The sequence below is a fragment of the Galeopterus variegatus genome, unplaced genomic scaffold (assembly GCF_000696425.1).
Source record: "Galeopterus variegatus unplaced genomic scaffold, G_variegatus-3.0.2 Scaffold6525, whole genome shotgun sequence".
NCBI lineage: Eukaryota > Metazoa > Chordata > Mammalia > Dermoptera > Cynocephalidae > Galeopterus > Galeopterus variegatus.
This window is the reverse complement of record NW_007732636.1, coordinates 46,961-70,063: the sequence shown is the minus strand read 5'-3', so window position 1 is coordinate 70,063 and position 23,103 is coordinate 46,961. Positions and strand designations below refer to the sequence as shown.

The 23,103-nt window shown below is 41.9% G+C and overlaps 2 protein-coding genes across 3 annotated transcripts in view; both read right to left on the bottom strand.

Annotated features, from left to right (window-relative positions):
- The window catches only part of ZSCAN4 (zinc finger and SCAN domain containing 4), a 68,847-nt gene extending 52,758 nt beyond the window's left edge, over positions 1-16,089 (bottom strand). The window contains exon 1 of one of the 2 annotated variants that reach the window (XM_008590972.1): positions 16,012-16,089. The gene's annotated coding sequence lies outside the window, so the exon portion shown is untranslated. Of the gene's footprint in view, positions 1-10,581; positions 11,688-16,011 lie in introns of those variants that run through there. The other variant, XM_008590973.1, reaches the window with a different exon arrangement.
- Positions 8,635-16,867, bottom strand: ZNF211 (zinc finger protein 211). The gene is made up of 3 exons (XM_008590974.1): positions 16,793-16,867; positions 16,012-16,138; positions 8,635-10,649 (listed from the first exon to the last, which is right to left on the bottom strand). Exons 1-3 carry the CDS (start codon positions 16,865-16,867, stop codon positions 9,175-9,177), a joined length of 1,677 nt encoding a protein of 558 aa, XP_008589196.1. The 3' UTR covers positions 8,635-9,174.
- Positions 16,868-23,103: the final 6,236 nt, after the last annotated feature.

Here is a 23,103-nt window from a genome sequence, read left to right as displayed (position 1 = left end):
GGAAAGGAAAGGAAAGGAAAGGAAGGAAGAAAGAAAGAAAGAAAGAAAGAAAGAAAGAAAGAAAGAAAGAAAGAAAGAAAGAAAGAAAAAAAGAAAATAAAAATAATACATTCAACTTAAAAAAAGAACAGAACTGGTTATTAGAGGCAGGAAAGGGGAAGGGGGAGAGGGGTCAGCAAGAAACTAGTTAAGGGTCACGAAGATTATATTTTGTAAGCATGAGTATACTAATTATCTTGATTTGATCACCACATATTGTACACATGTATTGATATTCAATTCTGTACCCCACAAATATATAAAATCAATTATCTTTCAATAAAAAAAAACTGTCAAAGAAAGTAAGACTTTTCCTTTTTATGATCATATTTCAGTGTTTCTTATTACAGCAAACCATTTATGTAATTGAAATAAAGAGGGCCAATGGCATTAAAGTTAGGGAGGACAAAACTCACTCTTGTTAAGCATCCACATCAACCTGTGTGGCCCATGGTCACGGATTAGCTTGTTACATGAAGGGAATATGGAGAAAGAATTTATTCAGCAGTAGGTGAAACAGAGGTGAGTTTAAAAAGATCTTGCAGAATATACATAAATGAATAGAAATCTGTCTGTCAGGTTCTTCACAATTGTAGGCAGTGTTCCTCCTTAGACTGGAAATGTGGAGGGTGGTCTTTTCCTGGGATGGGAATATGGAGGGAGGAGGTGAGTAGTGAGTCAGAGGGAAGATTCACTTTAACTTTATACATACAGGGATTCATTTAAAATATTCATAGAAAAATAGTTCAGTAATACTTAAGACTTTAAAAAGTTACGACATCATTGGTATAATAAAATGTAAGAGCACAGTACTGTAAACCAAGGTCTAGGGTTAGGATCCCTGTACCGGCCAGCCACCAAACAAAAACAAAAACAAACAAACAAAAAAACACATTAAGTTAAATATATAGAAAGAGATCAATGAAGTAAAAGAGGAGAATAAATAACTGGGAATTCTTCGGAAGAAAATCATAAAGTGAATTTTAATGAAAGATCGGTCAGTAGACATGGTGTGGGCATTAATAAAGTTCCTTTAAAGCCCAAACACCACACTGCTGTAGTTATTGATCGCTCTAACCTTTTAAGAATTGAAGTAACCAGCTGGCAATAAAGGCTCAATTTTATCCTCATCTGAAGAAGACTGAAGGATCTAAATTGAGAGAGAGGGAGGTGAAATGCCCTTCAATCAGGGTCTCTGGTCAGAGAGACCCTTAACATTCATGAGAATGTTAAGGCACTTTTAAAAACATGATTACCTGTTGGCAGGGTGACACATCTTGGGATCGTTAAGGTCCAGGAATATTTCTTTTGGCTGAAACCTACAATCTCTCCCCCGCCTCTTATTTATCTGTAAATATAATTTGAATTACTATAAATGGGAGAAAGAATGAGACTTTCACTTATCTAAATGGGAGAGAAATGTTAAGAGCCTTCTGTTGATGACAAAACGTAGAGACCTCATTTTGCATAACCAGCTCTTTCACAGAAGAAATACACATACCAGTACTTGTCGCACAGACACCAGGTATTAGCTCAGTGGCGGAGACTTCCATCATCATGAGTAAATGTTGTGAAGTTCTATGTGTTTAGTAGGGGACAAATGAGAGATGGTTTCAGAAAGCTTTGTAACAGGGAGGAAAGATGAGAGGTGACAGGCATCTTTGAAGCATGCGAGCAGGATGGGATGTGTCTCTAGTTCCCTCAGCAAATGTCCTTCCTACGTATGTAAACATAGACTTGTGTTCCAAACCAAGAAATGTTTTACAGAGAATAGTTAATACTGGACTTCCTGAGATATTTTCCATCTATAGACCTGAAACTTATTTGAACAGAAGAGTGGGTTACTCAATTGGCATTTGGTGTCAGGGCAGTGGCTGCAGTTATGGCATTTGTGGGGGTGTAGAAAGTGGGCATCTGAACCTGAAATAAAGGTTTGGGATTACATGATGTCATCTCCTTGCTGGGAAATGCGCTTATCAATTCACCTGTAATTGTAATGATGGTGTCTGCAAGGAGAGTGGAAATTACTGCTGAAAAACAATTGTGAATTGTATCTATTACTGAGACTTTCAATGCTGAATTATAAAGACTTTCAGTAGGAGTGACAGAATCAGCTAGGAAAGACCTTACGTAGGGAATATGAAAAATAAAAATAAAATTCATCTCTAGGGCAGGTGAGCAGAGGACTTTGAAATCCAATAAGTAAGGGAATGAAGGTGAGCATACGGCTCTGCTGGATGCTTAGCCACTTTGAAGGTTTAGGTAGCAAAATTTAGGGTTTTTGTTTTTGTTTCTGTTTTTTCTTTTCTTCATCCCTTACAGCACAGAGTTAAGTTGAAGATGGATCAGTGAATGAAGAGTTAGTTTGCAGAGCAGTAAAAATGAAAAGGAAACCTGTGTGTGATATTTGTTCAGTGTTTCAAGAAATATTTATTGCATAGCTTCTGTGGGTTGTGCACTTTCTTCATCAATATACAAAATCTGAAAATAAATTTGCCTACGTGGAACTTAGAATTAGCTGATGGAAACAAAGTAAGCAAAGCACCTGTTACTAGGTTACATAGCATTAGAGGGTGATGAATTCTATAGAAAAGGACAAAGAGCAAGATATGGGTGAGGGTAAGTACAGTGGTTTAGGACGGAGTGAAATATTAAATCAGGTGTCTGCAGTAGGACTCAATGAAGATGACATTTGAGGAAATATGTTAGGGTGGTGAGGAACATCAGCTTTATTTCTTCTTTTATATTCACTATATATTCATTGTCTTGCCTGACAGTATGAGATAGGATCTCCAGGATAACTGACTACATTGTAAGTGCCGAGAAGGGCCATTTTCCTTTGGTTCCTGATCTCAGGAAAATATTTTAATAATGGCCCACAAGTTATTATATTTACTATAAGATTTTGTGGATATTTTTTATAAAATTAGGTAAGAGTACTCCTATTTCAGTCAGGTAAATGTTTTATTTTCTCTCTCTCCAAATATACATACGCTTATTTGAATATTTTGAGAATAAGTTGGGAGTACTGTACCTCTTGACCAGTGAATATTTCTGGTATGTACTATTATTTTACTTAAATTTAATAAAGTATAATATAAATAATTGCCAATTTTAAGTGTACAATTTGATGAGTGCTGACAAATATAAACTGCGTATAACCACCACCCACCAAAGTCATAACTGAGAAGGTTTCCATCACCCACATATCCTTGTACCCTTTGCAGTCAGCCTCTTCCTCCCAGGCCCAGACTCAAGAATCACTGATTTGGATCCTGTCACTCAAGCTTTGCCATTTCTAGATTTTCATTTTTTTTTTTGTCTTTTGTCTTTTTTCCGTGTCCAGCAACGGATCGCAACCCTCAGTGTTGCCCCCGTACCGGACCGGGGACCGGCAACGGGATTGCAACCCTCGGCGCTGCTCCCGCGCCTCGCTCAACCAGTGAGCGGGAACTGGTCTGTATGTGGGATCCGAACCCTCGGGCGGGAGCGCCGCCGCGCTTCCCAAGCGGCGCACTATCCAGTGCGCCACCGGGCCGGCCCCTAGATTTTCATTTTAAGAAATCATACTCTATACAGACTTCTGTGCTTGGCTCCTTACTATAATGCTTTTGAAATTCATCTATACTTTTTTCCTCATATCAGTAGTTTATTCCTTTATATTGATGAGGAATATTCTATTTATAAAATATGACACAATTTCTTGTGCATGGACATTTGTTTTTGTTTTCCAGGTTTTGGCTATGAAGAATAAAATTGCTGGGAACAGGCAAATGCAACTATCTATGGACACAGGTTTCCATTTCTCTGTGGTTACAATTAGAAATGATACTGATGTGTCAAATGATGAGTGGATGACTAACTTTAATAACTGCCACGGTGTTTCCCAAATTTATTTTACTATTTGCATTCCCATCAGCAATGTATGAGAGTTCGTTTTTTTTTTTTTCATATCTTCAACACCTAGGTATCGTCAGTCTATCAACGCTACCTACCAAAAATTGAGTGGGCAATAATATCTCATTGTGGTTTTCATTTGTATTTCCTTAAATACTAATAACGCTAAGTTTATTTTCCATTCATATACCATCTTTAGTGAAATATGTGTTCAAATATTTATTTTGCCTATTTTTTTTTTCCTGGCGGCTGACCAGTGTGAGGATTTCAACCCTTAATCTTAGTGTTATAACACCGTGCTCTAACCAATTGAGCTAACCGGCTAGCCCCTATTTTGCCTATTTTTAAATCGTGTTGTTTATATTATTATACTTGTAAAGGCCCTTTACATATTGTGGATACCCACCATTTATCAGACAAGACTCAGGGTGGTATGGCTGTAGACCAATTAAAATATTGCCAGTAGAGGTTGTGTGATGGCCGAACCCCTGAGGCATCCCATGGGCAACATGTATTGTGTCCATTCAAAGGTGAATGTAAATGAGAGGCTGTTGAAATAGGCACTGAATAGAGCACATATAACAGCAAAGTATTTGCCAGTGGAATACCAAATGGCCTCATTCATTTAAATTACGTGCAGTATGGGGACCTTAATAAGTGAGACAAAGGTAGCAGTAATCTACCATGAAATCCTATTCCTCCTAGGATTCTTAAGTAACTATTGTGTCTCAGATGTAAACAAAATTGGTTACTTCTCACTTCAAGTCAATGAACCTACATAATTTGGATGTTAAATATATTTTTTATATGTTTTCAAAATGATTTCCAGCCCTTTTCTTTCTTTCTTATTTTTACTGATTAAATTGTTATTTCTTTTGCCTACTAGGACTTTTTTTTTTTTTTTTTTAAAGATGACCGGTAAGGGGATCTTTACCCTTGACTTGGTGTTGTCAGCACCACGCTCACCCAGTGAGCTGACCGGCCATCCCTATATGGGATCCGAACCCGGGGCCTTGGTGCTATCAGCACCGCACTCTCCCGAGTGAGCCACGAGCCGGCCCTGCCTACTAGGACTTTTCAAAAATGTTCCTTTAGTTTTTGCACCTATATTTACTTGGAAATTTTTATTCAAATATACGTGAAGATAAATTTAACATGAGTGCTTTCTTCCCCACCTGTGTAAGTCTGGAAGTAAACACTTGTCTGTGGTTGTGGATCCCTCTGGAGTCATTCTGATTCACTTAAAAACGAACCATAGTATCTCTATTCACTTCCCTCTACCTGGCCTCTTGGCTGCTTGATTCATTCCACAGTGCTCTTTTAGCCCCTACCAGATGCCTGTGGAGAGTGATCATAGTATAATGTACTCTTCAAGATCCAGTCCTGGATGTGCGGGAAGGAGAAAACAGGCAGCTATTTTCTCCCCCAAAACATCAGTGCTATTTTTGTTATTACAGAATATATCCAATGTATAATATAGTCAAATGAAGTGTGATTGAGTTCTTTATCAGTAAGTTCTAATAAATCTTAATGTACATGCACTTGAAAACTTTAGAAATTAGAGGCTAAAAATTGCTCTGCTAGATATGGGTGAAAATATTGAGAATGTCTGGAGCATAACAACACTTTATAAATACGCTATTTTTCAAATTTATTGTAATTCAAAAGTTTTTCAGATTTATTGAATGTTTTTCAAATTTATTGAAATTCTCCAGTCACTTTATAGACCCCCAAGCTGTGTATTATGTTGGATTACTTATGTCTTTTCTGTCAAAAAGAACGAAAACAGAAACTTCCAGAGGATTCATAATAAAAATAGGCTTTAACTACAAAATATAATGTTAGCAAATTTCATCCCAATTGTTAATATGCATTCTTTCTTATCCTCTGTGAGAAAAACATATTCAAAGTTTATGATTTTCTTTGCAAGAATTGTATTTCAAATATCTTGCCTGCTTGTTTTCTGAACAATTGATTATTTAACTGAATAACTGATGAAGTTTGGATGTGTTGTCGCCTCCAAAACTCATGTGAAAATTTGATCTCCAATGTGGCAGTGTTGGAAACTGATTGAGTCATAGGGACGGATCCCTCATGAATGGATTAATGCTCTCCCTGAGGGACGGATCCCTCATGAATGGATTAATGCTCTCCCTGGGGGAGGGGAGGTAGTGAGTGAGTTCTCGCTCTATTAGTTCCCACGAGAGATGATTGTTTAAAGGACCCTGGCACCTCCTCTCTCTCTCTCTCTCTCGCTTCCTCTCTCGCCATGTGATCTGCTTGTACCCGCCAGCTGCCTCCTGCTTTCCGCCATGAGTAGAAGCAGCCTGAGGCCCACACCAGATGTGGCCATCCCAGAATCTTAAGCCAAATAAACCTCTGTTCTTTATAAATTACCCAGTCTCAGGTAGTTCTGTTATAGCAACACAAAACGGACTAAAATGATAATTTAACTGAATTATTGCTAATATTATACATTGTCTTTTCATTTGTTTTCAATAGAATTTTTGGTTTCAGGTGTGTAAGAATGTATTTAGTGTTCATTTAAATATGTACAATTTATGTGTTGTCAATTATTCCTGCATTAAAGTGTCATAAAAACAAATATTCAAAACTTGTCACTTCCCAATTTTACTATGTTTTATCACCTGTGTTCTGGAGGTTATTTGCAGCTACTGGAGCACTATGGTGGACATAGAATGGTATGTTTCTGGCGACTCTTCCCAACTCCATATCCAGTGGCATCATGATGATAGTTTCAAATTGGCCATGACGGAGGGTTTACACTAGGGAAACTGGCAAACATTAACGTGATAAAAAATATGTGAAAAATATAGACTAAACTTAAAAGTGTGTGTGGTGTATATGGTCATTACACTTGCATGACACGGAAAAAACTGTGGAATAAAAATGAGCAGTTTATTTGTTAATGAAAAGAATAGGCACAATTCATAACAAAGAAAACAGGCAAAAGATATGCATGGACATTTTGCCAGAGAAAATATACACATACAATAAACACATAAAAAAATTCAATATCATAAAGCCCTAGGGAAATGCGACTGAAACTACTGCACACTTATTAGAGGGTAAATTCTAAAAGATAGACTATACGAAGTTTTGGCAAGGATGTGGAAGAACTGGAATTCTTACACACTCCTAATAGGTATGCTAAAGCAAACAACCATTTTAGACCATAATGCAGCAGGTTCTTAGTAAGTTAAATATTCGTGTATCCTGTGTCTCACTTTGAGTTATTAACAAGAGAGAAATGAAATAATATAAAGAATTGTACACATTTGTAGCAGCTTTATTTGTAATAGCCCCAAACCGGAAATAACCTAAATGCTCATAAACAGATAAATGGATAAGCAAATAACATATCCATAGACGGTTAACTCAGTTGGTTAGAGGATGGCCTTGTAACACCAAGGTCAAGGGTTCGGTTCCCCATACTGGCCAGCCACCAAAAAAAAAAAAAATATATATATATATATATATATATATACACACACACACACACAACCATAGAAAATATACTTTTCAGCAATAAAAAGAATGAATGAGTCATATAAGCATCACTAAAGAACCTCAAAATAATTACGCATCATGAGTAAAACCAGAAAAAAATAAATATTTTGTGAATGAAACCATATAAAATTCTAGAAAATAAACTAATTATAGGTAAATGAAGGCAAATCAGTGGTTGCCTGGAAGGACAGGGAGGGGAGGAAGGGATTAGAAAAGGGCATGAAGTAAATTAGGGGTGAACTATATGTTCATTTTAATAATTATAATCATGGTTTAATAGGTCAGTAACCCTAGATTAACTCCCTCTTTTTCCTGATGATTTTTAAGGGGCAACCTTGCCTTTGTGGCAGTAAATATTGGTGAGCCATAAAGTTCATTTCTACTTAGGATGGCTAGGTCACAAAGCCACATTGCTGGATTAAGGGATCTCCCTTCTCTCTATGATTGTTTTCCTGGCCTGTGCAGCAATGGTTTTTATGTGAACATCCTAGAAAGGCTACTGGAATACACAAAACCATTAGCTTATTTTTTCTGATAATGACCTCAGCTACAGAAGATACATTTCTGGAGACCCTGAGAACATCTGTACACACTGATCTTGCACAATCACTAGAACAGTTTACAAGGAGTGCATTCCATCTAATTTGCTGCAATCTCTTCCACTCCCTAATCCAGTGTTTCCATACCAATTTTGGTTCCCCTGGCCCCTGTAATCTTACAGTGACATTAGCCTACTGAATCATGGGTATCAGGGAATCCAAATCCTTTGCAGGACCTGAACTAGACACTGCCCTCAACAGTACTGGGCATTGTGTGATATCCACTATTAACAAACAAAAACCAATTCATGTTGTTCCCAGAAGCACTGCTGGTTGTCACAACTTCCTGCCCCATCAGGGTGTCCTCTGAGCACACAGAAAATCCTGGCATCCAATCCACAAATTAGGACCATAAGACCCTGAATTCTTTCCTAGGAGGCCTTGGGCAACAATCCACATTGGGCCAAACTGGAAAGCTATATTCTTCCATCATACTGTCATCTCTGAGCACACAAGTTATGTGAACCCAACACCCATACCCCAAGTGCTGTTTAACCTGTGATGATGGCAGGACCCAATTCTGTTTTCAAACCACCTCACATCCCAAATAGAACCCCAAGATTAAAGGTAGCTTAAATAATAAAGACTTTATTATTACAAAAACCAAAACTATGTAAGGCAGGCAGTTCCCAGGTTGGTGACTTGTAGGCTGGAAAAAATCCAGTGTCAGGGGACCAACATGTTCCTGAAAAAGATAGCTTTTCTCAGCAAACTGCCAACAAAACTTGTTTCTTGTTTATTTGTTTCAGGTTGTATCAGGTCAAGTCCATGCCCTAACTTGTGAGAGACAAGGGAATGAGAACCCCCTAAGGGTCAGACTACTCATGATTTCCTCCAGCAAATGGAAAGCACAAAGGTCAGTTTCCCTGAACATGCTGGGGTGGTGACTGATGCACACTGTGTGGATAGGGCAGGTGGTAGAGGTGAAATGGCTTCTGCCTCAGAAACCATCAGTGGCATAACTTGTAAGGGCTCTGGGCAGGTAAGAAAGTGTAACACAGCTCCTCAAATCTTCCAACGTTGAGACTTTAATTCAGGTAGATGACTCTCAAAGGTGTTCTCCTCCAGTGTTATTACACTAAAAGGAAATTGCATATTCTCTGTACAGCTAAGGCTTTTCTCCAGTGTGAACTCTCTGGTGTTGAATAAAGACAGATTTACAGCCAAAGGATTTCCCACATTCACTGCACTGATAAGGCCTTTTTCCAGTGTGAATTCTCCGGTGTTGAATAAGGCTGGAACTCTGGCTAAAAGATTTCCCACATTCGCTGCACTCATAAGGCTTTTCTCCAGTGTGAACCCTCAGGTGTTTAATGAGGTTAGATTTGCAGCTAAAAGATTTCCCACATTCACTGCACTCAATAGGCCTTTCTCCAGTGTGAACTCTCTGGTGGTTCTTAAGGTTAGAGCTATGGCTAAAGGATTTCCCACATTCCCCACACACATAAGGCCTTTCTCCTGTGTGGACTTTCCGATGTGAACTGAAGCTGGAGCTTTGCTTAAAAGATTTCCCACATTTACTGCACTCATATGGCCTTTCTCCAGTGTGAAGTCTCCGGTGGTGAATGAGACTGGAGCTTCGGCTAAAGGACTTCCCACATTCACTGCACTCATGAGGCCTTTCTCCAGTGTGAACTCTCTGGTGGTAAATGAGGCTAAAGTTTTGGCTGAAAGACTTCCCACATTCACTGCACTCATAAGGTCTTTCTCCAGTGTGAACTCTTCGATGCTGAATAAGGTTAGACCTTTGGCTAAAGGATTTCCTGCATTCCACACACTCATAAGGTCTTTCTCCAGTGTGAACCTTCCTATGGCTATTGAGGCTGTAGATCTGACTAAAAGATTTCCCACATTCACTGCACTTGTAAGGCCTTTCTCCAGTGTGAACTCTCTGATGTATAATGAAGCTGGAGTAGTAGGTAAAAAGTTTTCCACATTCATTGCATTCATAAGGCCTTTCTTCACTGTGGACTTTCTGGTGCTGAATGAGATTACATCTTCGTGTGCAGGCTTTCCCACATTTGCTGCACTCAAAAAACCCTTCTCTAGTGAGGACTCTCTGGTCCTGAACAAGCGTGTCTGTGTGGCTGAAGGCTTTCTTGCATTCTCCCCAGATGTGATGACTTTTTCCACTGTGAAATGCCACCCTACATTTGTTACTGTTATTTGGCTTCTCCCCAGCATGAATGGCCTGTTGGTGGGGAAATCCTATGCTGGCCAGAAAGACATTCCCAACTTCTCTGCAGGTAAAGGGCTTCTCTGACACATGGACTGTGCAGCTCTTTATAAATGAGGCTCTGTCCATATAACTTCTGAAGGGTAACTCTTTAATGTGCTGCCTCTGGTGCTGTTGAAGGTCTGCTGTGAAGTAGAATTGTTTTGCACATGTGTATGGATTTTGCCTGTGATGTGATCCCTGGTGCTCAGCCAAGTGTAAAATGTCTTTTAAGACCAGGCCACATACTTCACAGGGGTAGACATTCTGGTAAGATGAACCTTCTTTCAAAGTCCTGACCTGTGACACTCCTACAGAAATGCTCTGTTCAGAAGGTGCCTCTGCATGCTCCACTCCAAACCAACCACCTAAAAGCAAAGAAGTGATGGTGAAGTACCTGTTGCCTTTATTAGGAGGGGGGCAATACAATCACATATGTACATCTGACACTGCAAAGAACCAGTCCATGGGATTGTTTTCAGGAAAAGGGAGTTGGGGGTCAGGTTGAGAAAGCAACTGCTGTGCATTACTGAGCTCCTAACATCACAGAATGGGGTAGGCTTTACCAGGTCCAAGACACAAGGACAGGGTGTGGCCAAAGGATTAGAGGCATGCTCTATAATTCATTCCTCTATCAATGGCTTTTAGCAGGATCATATCTGCTGGTAACATGTAATGCTGTGAAGTGTACTTCCAGGCCCTAGAAAATGTGACTGACAAAGCAACTGGTGTTGAGACTATTAAAGGATATATGCATACCTCAGGATGCAACAATATTAGAAAACACACAGAGAGGACAGTATGAGAAACAGGTGAGATAAGGAGACCAGAGAGGTAGAAATGAGCCCTGGGCTGGAAGTCAGAATAAAAATAACAGGTAGTAGAAATGACAAGTTGGTAAACTGTCAAAAATGAAAAAGAGAAGATAGAAGTGAGGTGCCTCTGGAAATGGCACCAAAATGTAAGTCAAACAGGACAGGTCCCTGGTATGACCTGAACATACCCTAATGTCATGCCCTCCCCCAGCTTCCATTCACCTGGCTCAGGACCTCTCTGAGCTCATCTTACTGAGGCTAAAGCCATGAACATCATCTGAAGCACTGATGACTCTTTTCCTAGACCCAAATGAGCAACTACATGAGACTGGGATGATATAAGTCCTAAGGGAAAGACAGGACACATAAGTAGCTAACATTGGTCCAGAAAAACTTAGCATACAACAGGACACAGGAAGTTAAGCTGGTATAAACTCAAATTAGAGTGTTATAACTTTAGGATGTTAAATATTTATGTGCCCAATAATAGACCATCAAAACACACAAGCAAAAAATTGACAGAATTGAAGGGAGAAACACAGTTCTAAAATAAAAATTGGAGACACTAATATTCCACTTTAAATAATGGATAGAACAGCCAGAGAGAAGATAAATAAGAATACAGAAGACCTAAACAGCAAAATAAAACTAGATCTAAGAAACACAGACACTCTACCCAACAACAGAATGCACATTCTTCTTAAGTGTACCTGTGACATTCTCCAGAATAAACCATATGTTAGGCTGTAAATAAGCCTCATTAGATTTTTTAAAATTTATTTTTATTAAATCATAATTGATTATACATATTTTGGGGACTCAATGTTGACATATGTTGATCAAATCATTATTACCAGTATGTATATTGTTACAAATTGTATTTATTCTTTATTCCCCTTGTCCAATCTCTCCCTATCCCCCTCTTCCTCCCTCCTCCCACCACTGATAACCCTAGATTTCTTCTCTCCCTCTGAAAGAGTAACAGTTACTCTGTTGATTTGTTGCCTAGATGATCTGTCCAATGCTGAGAGGTGTGTTCAGGTCCCCCAGTATTATCATAGAGCAGATGCTTCTTCTGTCACTCTAGAATGGGCTTTGTGAAGATAGACATCCTCTTTTCTTTGGTCTCTGCTGGTGACTCTCCTTGTGTCAATGCACTCCAGTGGGTGGTGGACCATCTGTATGGTGGTTGTGACGTCTAGTCACTTCGTGACAGCTGTGGTTACTGTGGTGGGACACCCACATGGAAGTGATGTTTTTGGCATGCTAATTGGCGCTGGTGATGTGCCTGGTTGTGGGCGGGGGGTGGGTCAGGTCCCTGGCTCATTGCCCCGGGCCCATGGGCAGGGCCCCGAAGCACTGGTGGTGTGCCTGGGCCAGAACTTTTTGTCCTTTGCTTACTTCTAACACGGGGGGAACTTCCTGTGGGAACCAGTACCTGAGCTCTGTGGTTGAGCTAAATTGCTGCTTTGCTGCTGTTTCCCTAGGGAAGGCTTTTTGTGCAGCTCAGGGTTTAATGGTTGACCTTATAGGTACTTCCAGCTCTCCAGAGACCCAGTGCACCTGGGTTGTGTAGAAACACTGGTCTGGGCCTGAGTCTTTTCATCAAACTGCACCCCATCCAATTCTGCATTCCCAACCAATCTCCTGTCAGTGGCCCTGCACTGATTGAGGGGTAGATCGGCTGTCCTTGCTGTGTCCCAGTGTTCTCCTGGTGTGCCTGTCTCCCCCACCACCCATATTCCCAACACTTCCCATGGGATGGGCCCTGCACTGGTCCCTTGTGATGACTCATCAGCCTCTGAATGGCTCCTTGTTTTTAGCTGTTCTGGCTCCTCGCTCCTGCATGAGCCCAAGGGAACCCTATTAGTGGTCTTGCTGTCCTGGGGGCCACAAGGCCCTCTTCTCCCCTGTTGCCTCCAAGCAACTCCATCTGAAGGGCACAGCTATGGTTTCTGCTGGCTCCTGCTCCATGTGCTCAGCAGCTCTAGGCTTAAAGACGCGGTGGCCTGAAATGTTCTGAGCAGTTTTTTCTTTCTCTCATCATGGTTTCTCCCACCTTCATGAACTCCATAGGTCTCTCCTTCTCCTCCTCCCCTGAGCTCCAGTTACCCCAGCTTGGCTATTGTTACATTTCTATAGTTGCAAATTTGTTGATTTGTGGGAGAGAGTGATACTGGAGACCATCTTGACTGGAACTCAGCCTCAGTAGATTTAAAAAGACAGACATCATACAAAGTATCTTCTTCAACCACAATGGGATGAAGTTGGAAATCAGTTTAACAGAAGGAAAACTGGAACATTTACAAGTCTGTAGAAATTAAACCATGCAATCTTAAACAACCAGTGGGGCAAAGAAGAAATCACAAGGGAAATTAAAAAGTACTTAGAGATGAATAAAAATGAAAAGAGAGTATGCCAAAACTCAGGGGAAAATATATAGCTATAAACACTTCTGTTAAAAAGAAAAAAATAATCTTGATTCAACAGCCCGTATTTACAACTTAAGGTACTACAAAAAGAAGAATAAATTAAAGCCAAAGCTATCAGAAAAAAGGAAATAACACAGATTAGAGCAAAGATAAATAAAAGAGAAAAAAAATGGAGAAAGAACAGACTTCAACACACAATGCTAGGAAAACTGGATGTCCACATGCAAAAGAATAAATTGCACCATATACAAAAATTAATTCAAAATGGACCAAGGATCTAAATGTAAGAACTAAAATTATAAAGTTCTTAGAAGAAAATAGAAAAAAGCTTCACAACATTGGATTTGTCAATAATTCCTTGGATATGACATCAAAGGCACAGCCAGTAAAAGAAAAACAGACAAATTGGAGTTGGTCATAAGAAACGTCTACTGTCAACACAATAAAAAGGCAACCCAGAGAATGGGAGAGAACATTTGCAAATCACATGTCTGATAAGAGATTAATACCCAGATCATGTACCAGCCAGCACCCCCCACAAAAAAAATTCAGATAATATAAAGAACTTCAAAAACTCAACAATAAAAAACAAACCACCAGATTAAAAAATAAGCAAAGAACCTGAATAGACATTTATCCAAAGAAGTTATACAAATGGCCAATTACCACAAGAAAAAGATGCTCAACATCATTAATCATAAGGAAACTGCAAATCGTAAGCACAATGGAATATCACCACACACCCATTTGAATGGCTATTTAAAAAAAACAGAAAATAACAAGTGTTGACAAGGATTTGGAGAAACTGAAAACTTTGTGCAATGCTGATGGGAATGTAAAATGGTGTGGCTGCTATGAAAATAGTGTACTGGTTCCTTAAAAAATTAAAAATAGAATTACCATATGATCCAGCATTTCCACTTCAGAGTATATACCCAAAAGAATTGAAAGCAGAGCACAAAAAGTTATCTGTATGTTCATGTTCAGAGAAGCATTATTCACAATAGCCAAAAGGTACAAACAACCCAAGTGCCCATTAATGGATGAATGGATAAACAAAACATGGTACATACAACCAAATATTATTCAGCCTTAAAAAGGAAGGAAATCGTGACACATTCTACAACTTGGATGGACCTTGAAGATATTATGCTAAGTGAAATTAGCCAGACACAAAATAACGAATACTACTTAATTCCACTTATATGCAGTATTTAGCCTTTTTTGGGGGCAGCTGGCCAGTACAGGGATCCGAACCCTTGACCTTGGTGTTATAACACTGAGCTCTAACCAACTGAGCTAATCAGCCAACACCTCATCAGGTACTCAGAATAGACAAATTCACAGAAACAAAAATAGAAAGGTTGTTGCCAGGGGATGGGGGGAGTTACTGTTTAATGGGTGCAGAGATTAAGTTTTGCAAGATAAAAAAGTTCTATGGAAGGATGATGGTGATGGTTGCACAACAATGTGAACGTACTAAATGCCACTGAACTGTATACAGTTGTCCCTTGGTATCTATGGGGGATTGGTTCCAAGACCCCCGAGGATACCAAAAATCCATAAATACTCATGTCCCTTATATAAAATGGTGTGCTATTTACATATAACCTATGCACATCCGCCCATATACTTTAAATTATCTTTAGATTACTTAAAATACCAATACAATGTAAATGATATGTAAGTAGTTGTTATACTGTATTGTTTCAGGAATAATAACAAAGTAAAAAGTCTGTCCATGGTCAGTACAGATGCAACCATCCATTTTTTTCCTGAATATTTTTGATCTGCAGTTGGTTAAATCCACAGAAGTGGAACTCATGGATCCAAAGGTCTGATTATACTTAAATATGGTTAAAAGCAGGGCTGGTTGATTAGCTCAGTTGGTTAGAGCTCAGTGTTATAACACCAAGGTCAAGGGTTCAGATTCCTGTACCAGCTAGCTGCCAAAACAAATAAACAAAAATGGTTAAAAGGGTAAATCTTACGTTATATATTTTTACCACAATTAAAAATAATAATAATTAAAAAAAAACCCAACAACAACCTTAGAGTAGGTTCTTGCAAGAACAGTCTGTACAAGTAGTGACAATATCAGACACTACATTTTATGGCATAGTAAGGCACAAATAAATGTCAGATAGAGGAAGGGAGCAAAACTTGGGTGCCATGGACCTAGTCAGTCACCAGACAGGGAAAAGGCAAGTCAGGTGGGATCTACTAGGCTTAATGCAAGACTACAGCTCTCAAATTATTACCCGTGAGGCTTTGGGGCAGCAGGTATTGGAGTGATAAGGGGAGGGAAGTAGGCATGCACTCAGTCAATAGTACCTACCCAGGGAACCGGGAAAGGAAGCAGGGCCCATTGTCCAAAGGAAGCAGGGCCCATTGTCCAAATGTGAATAGGACAGAGCTGCTCCTGAGGAAAAGAAGAAAGGCAGAGCACAGCCCAGGGCACAGGGTGGGTATGAGGGCCTTACCTGGTGAGGATGTAAGTGCAAAGTTCTCCAGCATCACATCAAGGTATAGGTGTCTCTGAGCCTCATCAAGGAGATCCCACTCATCCCAGGAGAAGTACACAGCCACGTCTTCAAAGGTCACACTGCCCTGGAATGACAGGAACTGATGAAAACATGAACAGTCTTACTCTGGAAGACCCACAGTTCATGTCCCCATATATCTACCCTCATGTTCATCCTCCTCGCAATCTCCCCAACTCAGAGAAGATACCAGACCCTGGCGGCAACTGTGCCTGCTCTCTACTTAAGTTCTCATGAGTCACTGTATTCAGTCTGTTTTCCACTTTGCAACCAGAGAGAACCTTTTAACCGCTGGGCAAGACAATCTCCTACTTTGACCCAATACTACCATTGCCTCCACAATAGACACCTAACTTTACAGGCAGTCATTCCAAGCCTGACTCCTACTTATCCACCTCCTGGAGTTTGTTGCCACCAGAAAGAAAGGAGATCTACAGTTCCCTGAACCAGTCCAGCCTCACCTCCATGCAGTTTCACACGCTGTTATCTGTATCTGTGATAAATTTCCACACCTCTTTCCAATGGTGGCCGTAAGTGGGAACCCCCCATGTAACTCCCAGCCAGCCTGGATGCAGGACCCTGAGCTCAGGAATTCTTGTCCAGGCTTCCCAAACCCAAGGGCTGAGAGAATGGCTGGTGAAGAGTCCCATAACACCACAAATTCAGAGAAAATGTGAATGGGGGTCGGGAGGAGTGAGAGACTGGGACACTCTCCACTTACCTGTGTAGGTTCCAAAAACACTTCTGCAGCCACGGGAACTTGTGGGAAGAGGCAGACATAGTGGGATGTAACCATGGCGTTGCTCCATGGACATAGGCTTTCCCTTTACCCCTACCCAGTCACAGAGCCAGATAACATCGAGTTGACTGTCTAACCTCAGTGCCTCAGTCCTCAGTGCTGCTTCTTACTAGTTGTGTAACTTGCAAAAAGCCTTAATCTCCCTCTGCCTCAATATCCTCATCACTCTCTAATCTGTTCTTCCACTGAACAGCCTTCGGGGGGCTTTTCAAACCCTAACTCAGGTCGTGTCTCTCTTTTGCTCAAAACTCTGCGTGGCCCTCATGGCGCTATGAATGAAGGTACAACTCAGTATGTCACTACAGGTGCAAATCTATTTCCAACTCTGTTCCCCTCGGTTAACAATGTGGACCCCAGGTTTCCCGAATGCTCCTGGCTTAGTCGCACCTCCGAGCCTTTCCACATGCAGGTCCCTCTGCCTGTCACACTTTTCCACACCCACCACACTGGATGTCAGAAACAGGAACCCACCCAAGAGCACCTCACTGTCCTGGACACCGAAGCCTGGGCTGCAGGACGTGAGGAGACTCTCACTGGGGATTAGGGATTTAGGGTTTAAGTGGGGGTGAAGGCGGGTGAGGCCCGGAGGACGCAGCGTTTACCTGAGCTGGGTGCCTTGGCGCGGCCGCCGCCATCAGACTGTGTGGGCGGAGCGGGACCTGGATCGGATGGCGACCAGGGAGGGGACCCGGGCACCGCCGGCCCCTGGCCGGCCTCGCAGGCGGCTGTGCCTCCGATCCTCAGGGCCACCTCTCGCGCCTTCCCGGGCTGTCACTTCGGACCTGACACGGCGCGCATCCAGCTGCCGACATACACAACAGAGCGAAGGGCAGCCAAAATGACCGCCACGAAGATGCCGGAAGTCCCGATTGAAGGAACACGCCCTCACGAAAGGCCGCCCCCCTGGACTTTCATTGGATCAACGCACTGCCACTTGACGCAAGGCTTTCTGGGTATTGTAGTTCTCCCAGCTGCACGGCCAGGGGCGAAGGGCGCCTGGCTCCCGAACCCGGGGGAGAAGATGCCCAGCAGCCCAGAGGAGCACCGGGAAAGACAGCGCTCGGAGCACCGGGAAAGACAGCGCTCGGAGCACCGGGAAAGACAGCGCTCTTCGGAAGGACAGGGGGAGGCAGGGGCCGCGCTCCTTCTTTAAGGGGCCACAGGCCGATTTCTGGGGAGAGTCTGCAGTGCAACTGATCGCTTAAGTATTTAGACATTATTTCGAACTCCACGAAGCCTGTCCAGGTAGACATCTACGGTTAGCAGGAAGCGAATAAACATTATCTTATTATTCTTCGATGCATGGCACCTGAAGTGTCACAGTCAGTTTTGTGAGCTTCAGTAGGTTCTGTCATGGACAAAAGAAATCAGACAGAAGCCATTATGGGGAAGATATTGCTTTACTCTGTATACCCTGTTGTTTGCTTTGCTCACTTAACACATCGTGTACGACCTAAAGCTACATCCTCATTTTACACACCTCTCTCTCTCTCTCTCTCTCTCTCTCTCTCTCTCTCTCTCTCTCTCGGCAGCTCATCAGCACAGAGATCAAAACCCATGACCTTGGAGTTATAAAGCTGTGCTCTAGCCAACTGAGCTAACCAACCAGCTCTTTTTGCAACTGATAGATATCTCCTTAGAGATAGATGGACAAGTTGTGCACCTACAGCTGCCTCCTACTTTTGGGGGCTGCATTGCATTGTGCTGTCTACATCCGCCATGGCGTCTGGCTCAGGGCTACTGATTGCCCCTCAGGACCCTTCTCCAAAGCCTCGGAAAACTCAGCGAGAGTCCCCAGTGCTGGTTCCGCGCTGGTCTGGCCACTCTCTGACCTCCTGGGACCTAAGACCCAGGTCTGGAAGCATCAGGGCAGAGGCCAGAAGGTCAGTGGTGCCCTCTCCACCTCGGGACAAAAATCTCTCTAGGAGGCATGGGTTGGGGTCATCCTTGGCCACCGTGTCCATGGAGTCCTCGAAGTCTACGAGACCACAGCAAGGACAGCATAGTCCTGCCACGTACGGCCTTCATGGGCTGTCCTGAGATTGTCCAGGCAGGTGTGAGGGAGATGTAGTAAGGGAAAGTCCCTGCTGGAGTTCAGGGCTAGCTTTCCCTAGTGGCCTGACCCCCACAAGGAGACCCCTCCACCTGCGAGTACCGACCCGGAGAACTGGAAAGACCTTCCTGAGAGTGGACCGAGTCCCGCATGGGTCCTGGGGAGTTGCGGGGACTAGGCCAGTACTGGGAACAGCGGGGACTCTGGCCACCTGGCTTTGTGCTGACTTGTGAGGCAGGGGGGATGGTGAAAAAGCTGGAGTCAGCTTCTTGTCTCTGGAGCCAAGCTGGGACTCCTCCTTCTGAGCGACTGGTGGGGACCACAGTGTTGGTTCCTCGCCACCGCCTTGTTACCGGGGACCAACAACACAGGGCGGGAGGAGGGATCCCGGACCAGCCTGCGATAACCTCCTGTGGGGCTGAGCGGGATGGTGAGTGTCGCAGGCCCGACCCCCTCTGCGCTTCGGCCCCGGGGGCAAAGAAAGAGACACCGAGCCTGGAGAGCGGTCAAAGCCGGAACTCCGTTTATTGCGAGGGGACAGGAGCTTATATAGAGAGGACAGGGTGGGGGAGCCGTCACCCAATCAGGGGCGGCCACGCCGCGGAGGGACAGAAGAAAGTAGGGCGGGAAAAAAGTGCAGAGTCATAGAATCCCGGAAAAGGGAGTAGTTAGGTACGTGCGCTTTGGCCCACATGAAATGGTGGCGGCGAGCTTGCGGCTCGCACGCAACATGGCTGCGGCCCTGCCCCCGCCAAGAAACAGACATTAGATATGGGAAAATCCCTTATGGCGAAAATGCACCGTAATATGGCCCAACACCACAGCCCTTGGAGTGAACAGTAGAACTCATCCCAGAGGGTCCTTCCTGAAACGCCTCTGCTGGGGGCACCGATGGTCTCCTTCTTCTCCTAGGTTCCTGAGCAGCCCCTGTGCTCCTTTCCTGGCCACCATTGGTGTGGCCTTACAGTGGTCTGCATGTTCCCCACCCTACATTCCACCGGCTTGCCCCCTTCCTTGCTGTCCTCAGTCTGCTCAGATGGTTGTACCACTTCCTTCTATCGAAGAATCACTAGGAAAAAAAAATCCTTGCTTTTGAACCTAACATTCCACACAATTTTGAACATCTTCAAAGATTGTTTTACCTTTACCTATTCAGCATTTAAGAGCAATCTCACATCCCATCAGAAGGAAGTAACCAAATCAGAAATGCCATTCCTGCTGATTCCTGAGTTCTTTATCCTTATACAAAGTTTTACATCTCTTGGTCTATAGACATTTTTCTATCAGCTTTTCAAGAAGCTCAAGGCAGGAGTTTAGTGCACTTCTCCACACTCTAAATCCACACCTCAGTTCTCCAAACCTTTCCTTGCTCACGGTGTAGGACTTGGTGCAGTTAGCCATGTTGTAGGTCACCTAAAGAGACCTTTACAGTCTGATGTTCCCTTCCACACTGTTGGGGGTTCAAGGGATTTTAGTGCCAATCAAAGAAATAGAACCACGAGAGGCAGTTAACACACAGCAAGCTTTATTGAGCAGCTTCTGAAAAGGTTTGCATGGGAGGGGAATTCCCTCAGAACATGAGGCAGTCCAGAGAGAGTGAGGGGGCCGCCATCCAAAAGGAGAAGAAAGCAAGGGAACGCCCAGTAGAGAGGGGATTCAAAGAAGAGATTTGTATGTCTAGGATATGTCCCTTACTAGCACAGCAAGGAGTCTCTGGGTCTGAGAGCTCCAAAGAGTAGTAGTAGTTTAGGGTCTTAAAACCACAAGTTGTGCTCTGTCTTATGAAGGGGCAGCAGGTGCTGGGTGTAGTTTGGAAAGGTATGCAAAGCGGGCAAGCCCTTAGTAGATAGAATCTGCTTACTTGAGCTATATTTAAAACAATGTGATACCAAACTCAAAATTTGAGTTTGGCTCTGGTAGGCTTTTGAGCTAAAGGGTCTCAGCCTACAGTGAAAAGTAAAAACCACAGGGACCAATACACAGAGGCCATCTTTGGCTTATTTATGTAATACACGTTCACAAAGACTGAGGTATCCATCCATACTCTAAATTCCTTCTTGTTTACTTGATGATAAAATCTATGTCCTCATGCCAGTTTTTCTTTCAACATCATCAGACATCACTGAACACTATCTCTTTGTTGAAATGGCATCTAGGACAAAATATGGTCCCATTGCACTTCTGCTCCTGCAGCACTTCCTTTATTCACTGTTTTGTGAATGCTTCTGAATGTGTTCAGTCAGTTTAGCTTTCAATTGATGCCTAACAACTTGGGTTTCACTTAGGTGATGATCTAATGGTTGATCCACTAACAATGCCATATATTAGCCTTTAAGTTTTATTACATTTCTGTACATGAAAGGAGTGTTAATGCTACATTGCTTTGGCATATGTTTGAGTACACATGTATAATATGTGGTTTGAAGAGCCGAGATTTTCTTATTTGGGTTTTCTAATTTATCATTATTATTGCTTCAGTCTGGAGCTTTACCGTCAAGTAGCTGGCTTTCTGTCAGGTCTTATTGCACTAACTAATTTATGCATAATACAAAACATTGTGCCACCAAAAAAGATATTAATTACTTCAGGTTAACCATATATTCCTACTTTTTATTAAAGTCATTATTAAATCTAAAAATATGCATTTTTTTGGTTAGGAGACATTTTTTATCTAAATACTGTTTAACTGGTTTCTTCTATTTAGTATTTATACCTCTCCTTGTGATCAAATTATCTACATCAGAACATTATGTAATATCAAAAAGAGAGAGAGAGAGAAAAAGAACATTATGTAATAACGCAATGATAAATGTCATCTTAATTTACTTTTTGTTCCAAATGTGAACTAATCTCTTTTATCATCATAAAATCACTCCATGCATGTATTTTGGAAATAAAACTAAAATAGCTGTGGAGTATCACAATTGAAATATACTGTTGTACTTTAACATTCCATTGTAATCTTTATATCTTTATTCAAAAAAATAGGTTTATATGATAAATTTTTGGAGTGGGGCTAAAAAATAAAAAATAAATAAAATTGAAAGAAAGAAAGGTATAACAATTGCAATAAGTGGCTGAACTCTCAGAAGGAGAGAACAGAACTGTGGTTACTAGAGGTGGGGGAGGGGGAGGAGGAGGGGACTAGTGAGGGGTAAAGGGTTACAAAGAATGATTATGTTTTGTAATGATTAAATACTAATTATCCTGATTTGATCATCACATATTGTACATAGGTACTGATATTCAACCTTGTACTCACCATTATGTGTAATCAATTATGTTTCAATTTTAAAAAATTTTTAGATCTATATGAACATTGAAAAATATTAGAGTAACAGAAAACTTGACTCATATTTAACGACTGAAAGTGAACCAAGCAAAAATGCATACAAATCATTCCAGAGCCTCAATATCACAAATCAAAAAGAATAACAACCCTTCAAAGAGGTGCCAACAGACAAAACGAACATCAGGCAAATTGCTCCTCCCGACTGCCACCGTGCCATCATGGACAGGAGCCGTGTGCAGTCTATCAAGCTGGCCAGGGTCACGAAGGTGGGCAGGACCGGCTCTCAGGGACAGTGCACGCAGGTGCACATGGAATTTATGGACGACACAAGCCATTCCATTATTTGCAACGTGAAAGGCCCTGTGTGTGAGGGCAACGTGGCTCACCCTGTTGGAGTCAGAGCACTCGGAGGCTGCACTGAACTTGGCTGCTGGGTCCTGGATGTTGGGTGGACCACTTGGCCCATGGGGATGGTCTGCGACTGTTAAATGAAGTGTTTGTATTGTATGTAAGCAATCAATCAATCAATCAGGCAAACTAAACATCTGAAAGAGACAGTAAACATGAATGAAAACAAATCTAATGATATTCAAGAGTGGTTCATTTCATTAGGTGAATTGAAAGATAATGTTCACTGTTGAGGCCCATGATATTAGGCTTGAATACCAAATGCAAGATAGAGTTCCTAACATCCAATGAAATAACATAGAAAGGGGTTATTAAGAGAAGTTTACAGAACTGAAGAATATTTTTAGTAGATATAATATAAACATTATATCAATTCTGAAAGGGTAAATATGAAGAGCTGGTGGAAAGTAAAAATTAATTGATTAAAATTACTGAGTTCCAGGTCAAGTGATGACAGAAGATCTTGCATAGGGATTACCT